Below are 14,902 nucleotides of genomic sequence, written 5' to 3'. Positions count from 1 at the left end.
TTCACCACAAATCTTCCCCGTGTTCATCCCATAGCTAAGACCAAAGTGATGCATGTCTACCTGGGGGCGGGCAGAGGACATTTGCCCTCATCTCATTCACCTCTCCCCATTGGCATTTCCTAGTCAAAACTTCTTTCTTGGTGATGACTGGTCACTGTTTACAGTCCCTCGTTTCTCTCCTCTATTAGAGTGGTTAGTCAGTCACCTCAACCCTACTAATAAAAATAAACCAGGTGATACTCTGGTTTCTCTTCAGATCATATAAATCTTTCACCTTTTACTAAAGATTCCTGTGGAGAGGAGCAACTTTGAGCTTTTAGCTAACTTTTTGAGGCTTTGCTTTAGCAGGGCTAGTATAAAGAAGAAGAAAACAAACAAACAAGCCAAAAAAACAATGACTGGGTGTGGTGGCTCACACCTGTAATCCCAGCAGTTTAGGAGGCCGAGGCGGGTGGATCACTTGAGGTCAGGAGTTCAAGACCAGCGTGACCAACATGGTAAAACCCCGTCACTACTAAAAAAGTACAAAAATTAGCCAGGCATGATGGCACACACCTGTAGCTCCAGCTACTTGGGAGCCTGAACCAGGAGAATCACTTGAACCCTCGGGAGGCAGAGGTTGTGGTGAGCCAAGATCGCACCACCGCACTCTAGCCTGGGAGACAGAGTGAGACTCCATCTGAAGAAAAAAAACAAAAGCGACAACAACAACACCCAGGTGAACCTGATAAAACCTGACACAAAGTCCCTTCTATCCACCATCCAAGTTTCTCAGAGAGCTCCCCATAGGGGCAGAAACCTGCATGTATGTCTGGCCTTGGAAAGAAGGCCCAAAAACTGCTAGAACATTCTGTTAAGAAATGTGCATGGGAGCATAGACCTTAAAAGTAATTAGACTGCAGGCTAGAAAATAGTTTTAATGCAAAGTAGAAAGGATCAATCCACTTCGTCACTTTCCTTGCTCTCGCTCTGTCACCTCCTCTTTCTTGTGGCTCTGAGAAGGTGGGGGAAGCAGGCAGTATTTCCACAGCAGCTGTCCATATAGGAAAGTGTCTCCCCCATTGGTAGCTTGCTCCCAGATCTGGGGCAATGCTAGTGTCCTTTAGATCTGGGAGCAGACATGAAACAATAAAATAATTTACATGTGGTTCATTGCCTCTACTAATTCCATCTCTTCCTCCTTGTAGTCACAGGGCAGCTGCATCATCCTTGGACTCATGGGGTCCCAAAGTTGCTTTTAAAGAACCTGCAAAATAAATTCATAATGGGGAAGAGTGAACTTCTTAGGAGTGGCGGGGTAGAGAAGAGGGGAGAAGAGCCAGGGTCTTTCAAAGTATCTCCTTTCTGGCCTGAAAGTAGGAGGAGGGGAAAGGTGAATTTGGGGAAGGAAGGCAGGAAACAGAAAAAAATGTACCTTCTCTGCTGAGAGACTTTGTTTGCCATTATTCATGTTGATGTTCTTCATGGAGATAAGGGTGATGCTGTCTTTCTCTCCATTGGCTGTGGAGCAGCTGGGGGAGGAAGGGTGTCTGGGTTAAAGAGAGGAGGAGGGCAGGGCAATGGGGAGTCAAGGAACTGTGAGGTTGTTGAGCCTTAGACCTTTGTCTCAAAAAATCTATATGTTGGTGGTGAATCATAATGAAATGAGAGTGTGCTTTGAAGACCAGAAGACTGCATTTATTTATTTATTTAGAGATGGAATCTTGCTCTGTCACCCAGGCTGGAGTGCAATGGCGCAATCTCAGCTCACTGCAACCTCCACCTCCTGGGTTCAAGCGATTTTCCTGCCTCAGCCTCCTGAGTAGCTGGAATTACGAGCACGTGCCACCACACCCAGCTAAATTTTGTATTTTTTAGTAGAGACAAGATTTTACCATGTTGGCCAGGCTGGTCTTGAACTCCTGATCTCAAATGATCTGGCCATCTTGGCCTCCCAAAGTGCTGGGATTACAGGTGTGAGCCACTGTGCCTGGCCAAGACTTGCATTTAAATTTTGGTGTTACTACCTACTACTTGTTTGATCTTTACCAAGTTACAGTCTTTATTAAAGCCTCAATTTTATTTTTTTAGTTTTTATTGAGACAGGGTCTTGCTCTGTCACCCAGACTGGAGTGCTGTGACACAATCACAGCTCACTGCAGCCTTGACCTCCTGAGCCTACACAATCTACCTGCCTCAGCCTCCCAAAGTACTGAGATTACAGGCGTGAGCCATCACATCCGCCAAAGCCTCAACTTTTTTGCCCCCTGAGATGGAGTCTTGCTCTGTCACCCAGGCTGGAGTGCAGTGTGTGTGTTGTGTGGTGTGGTGTGTGTGTATGGTATGGGGGGATGTGTGTGGTGTGTGGCTGTGTGGTGTATGTGTGTTGTTTGGGTGGGTATGTTGGGTATGGGGTGTGGGGTGTGTAATGTGGGTATGTGTAGTGGGGTATGGGATGTGTGGTGTGTTTGTGGTGTGTGTGTGGTTTGGGTGGGTGTGTGGGGTATGTGTGTGGGGAGGGTGATGTGTGTAGTATGGGTATAAGGGTGGGTATGGTGTGGGTGGGTGTGTAGGGTCTAGGGTGTGGGGGATGTGTGTGTGTAGTATAGGATGTATGTATGTGGTGTGTCTGTATAGTATAGGGTGTGGGGATGTGTGTGTAGTATAGGATGTATGTATGTGGTGTGTATGTATAGTATAGGGTGTGGGGGTGTGTGTGTGTAGTATAGGATGTATGTATGTGGTGTGTATGTATAGTATAGGGTGTGGGGGTGTGTGTGTGTAGTATAGGATGTATGTATGTGATGTGTCTGTATAGTATGGGTGTGGGGATGTGTGTGTGTAGTATGGATGTATGTATGGGTGTGTCTGTATAGTATAGGGGTGGGGGATGTGTGTGTAGTGTAGGATGTATGTATGTGGTGTGTCTGTATAGTATAGGGTGTGGGGATGTGTGTGTGTAGTATAGGATGTATGTATGTGGGTGTGTCTGTATAGTATAGGGTGTGGGGAGTGTGTGTGTAGTATAGGATGTATGTATGTGTGTGTCTGTATAGTATAGGGTGGGGGGTGTGTGTGTAGTATAGGATGTATGTATGTGGTGTGTCTGTATAGTATAGGGTGTGGGGATGTGTGGTGTAGTATAGGATGTTGTATGTGTTTGGTTGTGTCTGTATAGTATAGGGTGTGGGGGTGTGTGTGTAGTATAGATGTATGTATGTGGTGGTCTGTATAGTATAGGGTGTGGGGATGGTGTGTGTGTGTGTAGTGTAGGATGTATGTATGTGGTGTGTCTGTATAGTATAGGGTGTGGGGATGTGTGTGTGTAGTATAGGATGTATGTATGTGGTGTGTCTGTATAGTATAGGGTGTGGGGGTGTGTGTGTAGTATAGGATGTATGTATGTGGTGTGTCTGTATAGTATAGGGTGGGGGGGTGTGTGTGTAGTATAGGATGTATGTATGTGGTGTGTATGTATAGTATAGGGTGTGGGGATGTGTGTGTGTAGTATAGGATGTATGTATGTGGTGTGTCTGTATAGTATAGGGTGTGGGGATGTGTGTGTAGTATAGGATGTATGTATGTGGTGTGTCTGTATAGTATAGGGTGTGGGGGATGTGGTGTGTAGTATAGGATGTATGTATGTGGTGTGTCTGTATAGTATAGGGTGTGGGGGTGTGTGTGTAGTGTAGGATGTATGTATGTGGTGTGTCTGTGTAGTATAGGGTGTGGGGGGTGTGTGTTTGTGGTGTGGATGTGTGGGGTATGGGGCATGTTGTGCGTTTATGGTGTGTGTGGGATGTGTGTGTATAGTATAGGGTGTGTGTGTGGTGCATGGGGTGTATGTGGTGTGTGGGTGTGTGTGTAGTGTGGGGTATGGGATGTGTTGTGTGTTTGTGGTGTATGTGGGAGTGTGTGTATAGTATGGAGTGTGTGTGGTATGTGAATGTACGTGGGGGGTGTGTGTGTGTGTAGTATATGGGTGTGTGTGAGTAGTGTGGGGTGTGGGATGTGTTGTGTGTGGTGTGTAGGGGTGTGTGTATATGATGTGTGGGGTGTGTGGGTATATGTGTATAGTGTGGGGTGTGTGGTAGGTTTGTGGTATGTGTGTGTGTGTAGTGTGGGGCGTGTGTAGTGTGTGATATGTGTGTGGAGTGTGGTGTGTGGGGTGTGAAGCCTGTGGTGTATTTGAGATGTGTGTAGAGGGGTGTATAGTATGGGGTGTGTGTGGTTTGTGGGGTGTGTGTGGAGTGTGGGGTGTGGAGTGTGGGGTGTGTTTGTGGTATGTGTGTGGGGTGTGTATAGTATGGGGTGTGTGTGGTGTGTGATGTGTGAGGGGTGTGTGGTGTGTGTGTGTGTAGTGTGGAGGGTGGGGGTTGTGGTATGTGGTGTGTTTGAGGTGTGTGTGACGGTGGTGTGTACAATATGAGATGTGTGTGCTGTGTGGTATGTGAGGTGTGTGGTGTGTGGGTGTGTGAGTGTGTGCATGTGGAAGGCAGGAAGTGTGAGTTCCCTCTGGGAGTTGGGATCTGGGTGTCAGAGAGAAGATTCTTCTGACGTTCTTACCTTTCAGACAGCCCTGAACTCCCAGGTTTCTGGGGATCTGTAAAAGCCAAAGGCACGGATTGGGGCTCACATGCTGTAACTCACAAGTCCAGCCTTCCTCTCAAAGCCCACCTGGGGACCCTCCCACTCATGGAGAGGCACTCATGTGCCATTCCTTCCCCCAGATGCAGGCTGGTGTGAGCTGGGGCTCTAGCCCTGGGTCTGCCAGCAGAGGGGAAAAGGGTCCCCGAGGGCAGGGTACGCACCTTCAGACTCCTTGCTCTTCCGACACTTGAACCTCAGGCTGACCACACCGACTAGGACAATCACCACAACCACCAGGATGACAATGAAGCTGATAACGCCTGAACAGAGAAAAGAATGGGGTGAAGGGGGCCAGTCGGGGCGACAAAGGGGGGCCAACAAGAGTCCAGCGTTCCCTTCCCAGCTGAGTACTTTGTAGACAGGCTCCAGGAGCAAAGTGAGTTCCACTTCGCTGCTGAACAGGTGAGCTCTCAGCCTGCCACCCCCTCTCCATTCCCCTGAGAACATGGAACCCAGCACAACTAAGAAGAGTGGACTGGAGGTGCAGGAGCCCCCCTCCCACAAGGGTCTTCCTCATAAGCCAGAACCTCCTGGAACAAATGGGTGAAATTTGAACTTGCGTTTCCAGACCTAGAGTCTAAGTCAATTTTAGGGGTGGGGTTCCCTCCTATGTCCCACCTTCTCCTCCCGCTCTCACCAAATGCAGCCACAGTGAGCACAGTCTCCGACGTGGGGCTGGGCAGGATGGTCGCATCTTCCCTCATGCTCAGGCTCATGGTGGTTGAATTGGGGGGAACATTTTGAAATGTGTCTAAAATGGAGTGGGGTCAGGGGCATCAGTGAAGGGGACTGACACAGCCTATCAGAGAGAGCTAGCTTCCCTCCCGCTTCCCCCTAGTGAAGGACCAGAATTTATGCTGCAGAGCTATGAGGTCAGACTGGGCAAAATAGAGCCGTCTGTATTGTGCCAGGGTTGAGGTGGGAGGAACGTTTCTGCTCAGGCAAGGCTCCAACAAACCAGGCTGCCTGTTAAGGGCAAAGGTTTCCGACTCTCTTTAAAAGTGCTATGCTGGCCTGGTGCAGTGACTCATGCCTGTAATCCCAGTACTTTGGGCGGCTGAGACAGGTGGATCACTTGAAGTCGGGAGTTTGAGACCAGCCTGGCCAAAATGGTAAAACCCCATCTCTCCTAAAAATAAAAATAAAAAATAAAAAATAAAAAAAAGATCGGGCACAGTGGCTCACGCCTATAATCCCAGCACTTTGGGAGGCCAAGGTGGGCAGATGATGAGGTCAGGAGTTCGAGACCAACCTGGCAATATGGTGAACTCCCATCTCTACTAAAAATACATAATTGGCCGGGCACGGTGGCTCAAGCCTGTAATCCCAGCACTTTGGGAGGCTGAGACGGGCAGATCACGAGGTCAGGAGATCGAGACCATCCTGGCTAACATGGTCTCTACTAAAAAATACAAAAAACTGGCCGGGCGCGGTGGCTCAAGCCTGTAATCCCAGCACTTTGGGAGGCCGAGACGGGCGGATCACGAGGTCAGGAGATCGAGACCATCCTGGCTAACACCGTGAAACCCCGTCTCTACTAAAAAAATACGAAAAACTAGCCGGGCGAGGTGGCGGGCGCCTGTAGTCCCAGCTACTCGGGAGGCTGAGGCAGGAGAATGGCGTGAACCTGGGAGGCGGAGCTTGCAGTGAGCTGAGATCCGGCCACTTCACTCCAGCCCCGGCGACAGAGTGAGAATCCGTCTCAAAAAAAAAAAAAAAAAAATACATAATTACCCAGGCATGGTGACCGTGCCTGTAGTCCCAGCTAGCCAGGTGACTGAGGCAGGAGAATTGCTTGAACCTGGGAGGCAGGGATTGCAGTGAGGCAAGATTGTGCCACTGCACTCCAGTCTGAGTGACAGAGCGAGACTCTGTCTCAAAACAAAAAACAAAAAAAAACTAGCTAGGCCTGGTGGCACATGCCTGTAATCCCAGCTACTCAGGAGGCAGTGGTTGCAGAGAGCCGGGATCGCACCACTGCACTCCAGCCTGGATGACAGAACAAGACTCCTTCTCAACAACAAAAAAGGCGCTATGTCACCTGTGTCTTCCCTCCTCAACGCATCATACTTCAGGCACAATTGCTGTTCCACTTCCTTATCCTTCCTCACTCCCCCTTCCCAAATAAGTCTGGGAGAATAAAAAATCTGAGAGCCAAGAGATAAGATGAGAGAAAGGGTCACAGATATCTCCTGCCCACTCCTCTTCAGGGTGAGCGCAGCAGGACATACCTCTGCTTGTGCCTCCGCCTCTTCCACTGCTGGGGACACCTGCGCCTGCACCATGAAACAGCATGACCAAGATGGGGGATCCCCCAGCAGCTCTTCTCCCTCTCTGCTAAGCAAAGGCCAATCTTCCTTGCCTGAGAGGAGTCTAGCCCTTTCCCAGCCTTTTCTGCCTTCCTTTTCCTTCATTTTGGGGTATCCTTCCCCTCCCTCTCCTCTCTGGCTATGCCTTTCTCAGTCTCAAGTCTAAGCTCCTTTTACCTTCATTGTGACCAGGCCCAAGTTTCTGCCTCTATGCCCCACCAAGCCTCTTTCTTTCCTGAGCCAGGGTGCCACTGATGTTGGTCCTGACCCCTGTGGCCTCCTGAAGAGGGCAGAAGGAACCCATCCAGATGGAACCCAGTGTTTTTCACCGCTGCCCCTCGCCTTGGGCACTCAACAAATCCTGATGTGTGCATCTGTGGCTTGGCCCAAGTTAGGCCCAGCCAAGTCAGGAAAAGCCCATCCGCAGTGCCTGCCCTCGGAGTCACGGGTTTACTGGGTGCCATGGGGGCCTGCACGGCCTTCTTTGGAGCTGCTGTGAATGAGGAAGCACATGTGGGCCTGCTCAGGGCCTTGGCCGGCGTGTGCACCAGAAGGGCTCTTCAGTCCAAAATCTTCCTCTTCTTTCCTGCTTTCAGTTCCAGAAGGGGCCATTCTCTTGTTCACCTCTGGGCAGTTCCCTCTGCCTGGAATAAGCCCCACTACCCTCCATCCCACAGTCTCCACGTGCTCAGCTGGCCCTTTCTCGGCTTGGCTTCAGAAGCCGCTTCTAGGAGTCGTCCTTGGCCCCCAAGTCCGAAGTGACTGACATGTGCCTGGGCTCCCACACTTCTGCTTGTGCCCACCGCAGCCCTTCTCACCCTGCATGTCATCATCAGCGTGAGGTTCTATTTCCTTGTCTGTTCCCTCTCGCCCTGGTCTATATTCTCTTTTAGAGCAGAAACTGTGTCGGGGTCCTCAATGGGCCCTCCCTGGATGCGTTTGTAGTCTGAATGACACAGTACCTGGCGTACCGGTGCTGGCCAGATGGCTTAGGCTGTTAGCCTCTGAGGAAGGGATGTATCCTGCAAGGACAGAAGCAGATGGGGAGTGGGAGGTGGGGCAAGTTTAGTGACACCACACTCCCTCGCCCATCCAAGAACCCCTGGGCTCCAAGCAGGTCTGAATGAATGGATGTGGGGCAGGAGCAGGGACCTCAGTAACTGCACTCACTTACCTGGGTTGGAAGAAACTGGCTCTGTGGTCGGACTTAGACTGCCGAGGCCTCCTGAAACAGATCATCTGAGGCTGAGGGGTGCACAGCCTCCTACTGTTCCATCTCCTTCTCTTCTTCCCTAGATCTGTGTGTCTTTCTCCCTACCCCATTCCCCACCCCTCACTCCCAACCATTCACCTCTTTTTTCTTTCAAGGCACATTAGACTCGGCCAGGCTGAAAAAAAAAATCCTTAGATGAGCTCAGCTTTGGTGAGTCCTGAGAGCTCCTGCTCCAGCCGCAGTCCCAGCCCCCTGAGGTTAAGGCTAAATTGGCATAGAGCTCCTCTCGCCCTTCCTAAGTTCCTAGGCCTACACGCTGGAGTAGAGCCATGTTTGGTCTTACCCTGAGAGCTAGAGATCTGAGTCGTTGTGGGCTGGGAGTTGTGGCCTGCAAGAGAAAGCAAAACACATAGCTTGGTAAGTCCCCTGCCTAGCACAGAGCCTAGAGAGGAACCCTCAGAAAGCCTTCTGGCACCGCCTGGGCAACATAGCAAGACCCTGTCTCCTTAAAAAGACTTTTTTTGTTTGTTTGTTTTTTTAATTCTTCAGGCATAGTAGTGCACACCTGGAGTCCTATCTATTCAGGAGGCTGAAGTGGGAGGATTGTTTGAGCCCAGAAGGGTGAGGCTGGCTTCAGCAAGCTATGATTGCACCACTACACTCCAGCCTGGGCAACAGACAGAGACCCTATCTCAACAAAAAGAAAAGAAAAGAAAAGAAAAGAAAAGAAAAACACTGTCCAGGTGCGGTGGTTCACGCCTGTAATCCCAGCACTTAGGGAGGCCAGGGGGGGTGGATCATGTGAGGTCAGGAGTTCAAGACTAGCCCGGCCAACATGGTGAAACCCTGCCTCTACTAAAAATACAAAAATTAGCTGGCCTGATGGTGCACACCTGTAATACCAGCTGCTTGGGAGGCTGAGGAATGAGAATCGCTTGAACCCGGGAGGTGGAGGTTGCAGTGAGCTGAGATCGTGCCATTGCACTCCAGCCTGGGCGACAAAGTGAGACTCCATCTCAAAAAAAAAAAAAAAGAAAAGAAAACAGAAAAAACCCTTTTGGCTTTCTAAGCCTACCATGCTAGAAGGCAGACACACTAGGCAGAGGGCTAAAGGGTGCGGGCTGTAGCTCATGGTGCTGGCTTCCTCCGAGACTGTGACTCAGTAGCAACATCACCACTACCTCATGGCTCAGGGTCCTGAAGTCCTTCCCTGGCTCTTCAATCTAACATGGGCATTTTACCAACCTGATGCAGGGTCAGGGGAAGGTTATTTTAAACTAGTGACATTTCTAAGGAAGGACAGAGGACCTGCCACACCTTGACAAGGAAGGGCCCGGGACTCCAGGTCCATAGGCTAATGTTTACCCTAAGCTACTGTCACCCTAGTCCTGCCCCCAAGGAAGGGGCTAAGAGATGGGAAGGTGAGTGAGATGGGGGTGGGGATTAGGGCTTGTATCTTGGCTGGAGGTAGGAGCCTGTGCAGGAAGTAAGTTCTGAGGTATATATAGGAGGCAGGGAAACTCTAGCCTGAGCAACCCATTCACTTTTACAGGCAGAGGATACATAGGAAATGGTTGTTATTGACCAAACCCAGAGAGGGGTCAGTCACCAAGAGTCCCCAGTCAGAAGCCCTCACTGGCTTTTTTGTATGTACAAGTGTGTCTGCGGAGCTCTATGCAAATGTGAGTGCATGCTCGTGTGCCCCTGTGTGTGTCCTGCTGTGTATGTGGAACCTGAAAGGTCAGGTTGTATTTGCTCATTTTCCACAATGAAATCATTCTTGAAACCTGTGAACAATGTGAAAGGAAAACAACGTGGGGAAGTGGAGCCGCCCAACTGGGTTCCCGTCCCTCTGCTTGAGTGGGGACTAAAGCCCCTGGCCTGGCTCTGCTGCTCCCTTGGCCTCTCAGCATCAGGGGAGCATTCAGCCCAGGCCTGGGTGGACAGAGGCGGCTGGGTGCCAGGGGTCCACCCCTGCCTGTGGCAGCCTGCTGCTGTGCTTATTTTCCTTAAGCCACTGCCTTCCTCCATGGGGCTATCATTTGGATAGTGTAGAATTAATTGTTTCCAAGTGTAAAATTGCCAAACCCTGGGCCATGTTTTTCTAGATCACCATTTCTGAGAGTCCCATTCCCTTGTTGCGGGGAGGGGGATGGTCAAGAGGGAAGTTAAAATTTACAGGAAGCCCAGGCTAGAGAAAACCCTTTCTAGCTGGGGATGACCCTGGGAGAATCTTTTTAACCCAAGGCATGACCTGAAAACATCTATCAGTTACTAATCCAGCATATCTAATGTACTTTTTTTTTCTTTTTTTGAGATAGTTTCTCTCTTGGTCACCCAGGCTGGAGTGCAGTGGCACGACCTCAGCTCACTGCAACCTCCGCCTCCTGGGCTCAAGCGATTCTCCTGCCTCAGCCTCCTGAGTAGCTGGGATTACAGGCTCCTGCCACCACGCCCGGCTAATTTTTATATTTTTAGTAGAGATGGGGTTTCACCATGTTGGCCAGGCTGGTCTCAAACTCCTGACGTCAGGTGATCCATCCGCCTCAGCCTCCCAAAGTGCTGGGATTACAGGCGTGAGCCACCACGCCCGGCCTAATGTACTATCTAAATGCTGTAAGGTTATAACTTAATTTTTGGTGGGAAGGCACAAGGAACTGCCCTTCTGCATTTATCTAGAAAGAAAACTATTCAGTGGCTTAGGAGGAGTTCCAAAGTCACAAGCTTCAAGACCCACTAGCCTGCTCTTTCCTTGCCTCTTTCCCCTCCTACTACCCAAACTTCTTGTCACCAACAAAGATTCCTCTGTGAGTAGGGGAGGGACTTAGCAAGCATCTGTATCTACAGCAGAGGGTGTCTCTGACCACGGGGCCTGCAGACGCCCAAAGAGCTCTAGCCACAGGAATTTCTGATTTCTCTGGTTTCCCCTCTCTAATCCTGTCTGCGTTATCCCCTTCTGGTCTATCTCCACACACACCCCTCCCCATTTTCCTCAGAAGCATAGTTTAGTAGTTAAAATCGTGGGTGTTAATGGAGCCCGGCAAGCCTGAGTTCAAGTCCTGGCGTTGTCGCTGTCTGGCCTAGGCCTCAGTTTTCTTTCAAGTGCAAGTGACCAGCCTGGGCAACATGGTAAAACCTTGCTCTACAAAAAAATACAAAAATTAACCAGGTGTGGTGGCGTGTGCCTGTAGCCCCCAGCTACACAGGAGGGTAAGGCAGGAGGATTGCTTGAGCCCAGGAGGTCAAGGCTGCAGTGAGCCATGATCACGCCACTGCACTCTGGCCTGGGCAATGGAGCGATCCTGTCTCAAAAATAACTAAGTAAAATGCAAGCGGTATTAGTACCTCGCAAATTGTTATGAGGGAAGGAAAATGCATATGAAGCACTTAACTCAGTACCTGACAAGCTCAATGAAGGCCAGACACTTTTGTTTTTGCCCCATTCTCTCAAATCCTCCAGGTCTCAAGTCTGCCCTGCCTCTGGGTATCCATAGTCAAGTCCCTTTATGGGCCTGAATATGCTCAGGATTCCTCAGTTCAAGATGAAGGAGCCAGGAAGAGAGGTTAGGAAACTCAGGGGGAGGTGATAGCGGCTTAGGTAGAGCTGACACAGGGCATTTGAGAGCCCTGGCACTTGCCTGGGAGAAAACAGTGTGTAGGGAGGCTGGGAAAAGTCTACGCCTGTGAAAATGCCACCTCATGAGCCTCACCTGCAGTTTCCACAACAGCCTAGACCCCCAGCCCGAGAACTGTGACTCTGTCATGGAGGGGGTAGAAGGGGATGGGGACAATCAGAGTTTTGTCCTCCAGCCCATGGGCTTTTAGAGAAATGCCTGACCTCTCCAGGAGGCAGTGTTCTGGTACTCAGGCCTCTTACCCACCACCGATGGGGGGGTCACCACCCCTTCCCATCCGAACCCTCTTGCGCACTCTTTCTGCTGCTTTGAGCACAGAGGACTTGTAGAGGGTGAGGTGGGGGCAGGGCAGAGATGGTCAAAGGGAAGTTGCTGCCCTGTGAGTCAGAATGTCCTGGACTCATCATGATTCCCAGCAACTGCTCCCTGATGCGAGGACCCCTACGAGTGGCTTCACAACTCATTGGCTGGCAAAGCCTGTCGGAGAGGTGAGGTTTCCGTGTAGCCTCCTCTGGAGGTCATCTCCTCTAGCCCCCTGGATGTGACAGTGTTATGCACATCCTCCTTGGTGAACAGTTCTTTGTGTCTAACCTGAGTCCCTCTTGCTGTGATTTAAGTTTACAATCAACATTTGGAATTCCTAGGCTGCTACTCCTCATGTGAAAGGAGAGAACAGATCCCCTGTGAAGCCCAAGGTGCAGAGGATTTGTCTTAGAACAGTTGATAGAGAGGCCGTAGTCAGCCCTTCCCGAAGATCAGAGGGTGAGCCTCATGAGTAGCCTGAGCACATCCTAGAAGAAGCTTTGGGCCTGGGTCTCGCACGAACACAGCTCCCTCCCACAATTCAGGAGGCCAGCCTCTATGGGGAGCCCAGCTCCCCCAGGGCAATTTCCTACAAGAGGGTTTAACCATAGCTCCATTTTACCCCTGCCTGGTAATCAGGACCCCCAATCCAACTGATCCCCTTCAATGAAAAGGCTCTGGAATTTCCCCTGGGCACAGTCCCTGGATGGAAAGCATGTGTATTCTGAGAAAGGGACTGACGCCTAGAATGGCCAGCTGTGGAGAGGAATTGCTGTGGAAAAGTGGCAGGCGCCTCTTACCTTGGAACAGGAGGAAGCCCAGGATCACCCAGCACAGCTGCATGGCTCCTGCGGTGCCCATGTCAGCTGGATATGTGGCGGGCAGGCAGCAGCTCAGTGGAGGCTCTGTCCATAGTGGAGAAGAGAGAGGGAGAGCTGGGGTGGGGTGGGGGTGGGGACTGGCTCTCCAGGAGCTTCCTGTCAAAAGAATAGAAGGAAACACATTGGGACCAGCTCCAGGGGCCCTGCTCAGCCATGTCCAGATGCGGATGTGAGGCTGCAGCAGCAACTGTGCCTGCCCAGCGTGGCTTCTAGTGCCTATGCACAATGACTAACCATGGTAACCTGGCCCCATCCCCATTCTCTTCCCTTCTGAGGGATCCATCAGGTTCCACCACAGACCGCCTGGGGGTTTTTCTGGAATCTAACACCAATCCCGCCCAGTACTGTTTCAGACCAGGTTCTCCTTTCCCATGATTCAGCCTGGAAGCCCAGCCCACCAGCCGCCCATGCTCCCTGGATTCTGAATTCTCCACATTCCTCTCCCTCCTCAGGGATCCCAGTGCAGATAGGACTCCCTACATCTTTCAGAGAGGCCCAACATGCATGATGATTATTCCTTTTTTACTTTTTGTAAAGAGATAGGGTCTTGCTATATTGCCCAGTCTGTACTCAAACTCCTGGGTTCAAGTGATCCTCCTGCCTCAGCCTCACAAGTAGCTAGGACTTCAGGCATGTGCCACCATGCCTGGTATTGTTGTTATTAATAGAAACGCAAGAGTACCTATTTGAAGCACTCCTCCCTCTGCACCCTCACTGGGGTGAGGTGTCCCCTGTCCTCAGCATCCGGCAGCACTCATCCTTATCCCAGGATTCTCTTTCTTACAGACTACGAGCCAGCATTGTGACTTTTTTCAGTATTCCTTGGACCTGGCACAATGCCTGCCACATAGCAGGTCCTCAGCACATATTTACTGAACTAAACTCAAAAGATTTAAGATCAGGGCTGCACAGTGGCTCATGCCTACAATCCAGCACTTTGAGAGGTTGAGGCAGAGGATTTCTTGAGGCCAGGAGTTTGAGACCAGACTAGGCAACACAGCAAGACCCTGTCTCTACAAAAAAAAAAAAAAAATTTAATTAGCCAGGCATGGTGGTGCATGCCTGTATTCCTAGCTACTCATGAGGCTAAGGTGAGAGGACATCCTCAGCCCAAGAGTTCAAGGCTGCAGTGAGCTATGATCAGAGTGAGACCCCATCACTGAAATTAAAAAAAAAAAGATTCGAAAGCAGAGGAATGTTACAAACAATCCTACCTCCTTAATATTAATTACATTATTGTTATTAATTTCTTCCAGTCTATTTGCCTTCCAGTCTTTGACAATATACATATACATATACAATCATTTATATGATTGGTATACTTTTTTCTTTCCTTTTTTTTTTTTTTTTGAGACAGAGTCTCTCACTGTTACCCATATTGGAGTGCAGTGCAAGATCTCTGCTCACTGCAGCCTCCGCCTCCCGGGTTCAAGCCATTTTCATGCCTCAACCTCCAGCGCAGCTGGGACTGCAGGCTCATGCCACCAAGTCTGGCTAATTTTTGTATTTTCAGTAGAGACAGGGTTTCACCATGTTGGCCAGGCTGGTGTCGAACTCCTGACCTCAAATGATCCTCCTGTGTTGGTCTCCCAAAGTGCTGGGATTACAGGCATGAGCTACCATGCCTAGCCCTTTTTTCTTTATTTTTTAAATATTTTATTATGAAGCAGTCACAAGAAAAGTTGGAAGTACATTACATAGAACTTTTTTCCCTGAACTGTTTCAGAGAAAATTGTCAACAGGATGCCCCATCACCCCGAATAGTTTAGTGTGTATTTCCTACAAGGGACAGTCTCCTACATAATCACAATACAGCCATCAAAATTAGGAAATTAACATAAATATATTAATATCATCTAATCTTCAGATCCTATTCAAATTTTGGCAGTTGTTTCAATAATGTTCTTTATAGCAAAAGGATCCTGTCCAGAA

General features: G+C 49.9%; 1 protein-coding gene and 1 non-coding gene across 2 annotated transcripts; one reads left to right on the top strand and one right to left on the bottom strand.

The window, feature by feature from the left end:
- The first annotated feature begins 236 nt into the window (after positions 1-236).
- Positions 237-352, top strand: LOC117066327. Its single transcript, XR_004430287.1, has one exon. It is a non-coding gene; the product is annotated as a U5 spliceosomal RNA (small nuclear RNA).
- Positions 353-891: 539 nt separating this feature from the next.
- ECSCR (endothelial cell surface expressed chemotaxis and apoptosis regulator) lies at positions 892-13,048 on the bottom strand. The gene is made up of 10 exons (XM_033181041.1): positions 12,890-13,048; positions 8,495-8,539; positions 8,113-8,163; positions 7,901-7,960; positions 6,861-6,905; positions 5,267-5,380; positions 4,791-4,889; positions 4,546-4,582; positions 1,415-1,511; positions 892-1,246 (listed from the first exon to the last, which is right to left on the bottom strand). The coding sequence occupies exons 1-10, from the start codon at positions 12,948-12,950 to the stop codon at positions 1,238-1,240; spliced, it is 618 nt and encodes a 205-aa protein (XP_033036932.1). The 5' UTR covers positions 12,951-13,048; the 3' UTR covers positions 892-1,237.
- Positions 13,049-14,902: the final 1,854 nt, after the last annotated feature.

Source organism: Trachypithecus francoisi, unplaced genomic scaffold (genome assembly GCF_009764315.1).
Source record: "Trachypithecus francoisi isolate TF-2019V2 unplaced genomic scaffold, Tfra_2.0 Lachesis_group2, whole genome shotgun sequence".
In the NCBI taxonomy this organism is placed as follows: Eukaryota; Metazoa; Chordata; class Mammalia; order Primates; family Cercopithecidae; genus Trachypithecus; species Trachypithecus francoisi.
The sequence above is the reverse complement of the archived record's forward strand: the minus strand, read 5'-3'. Positions and strand labels throughout refer to the sequence as shown.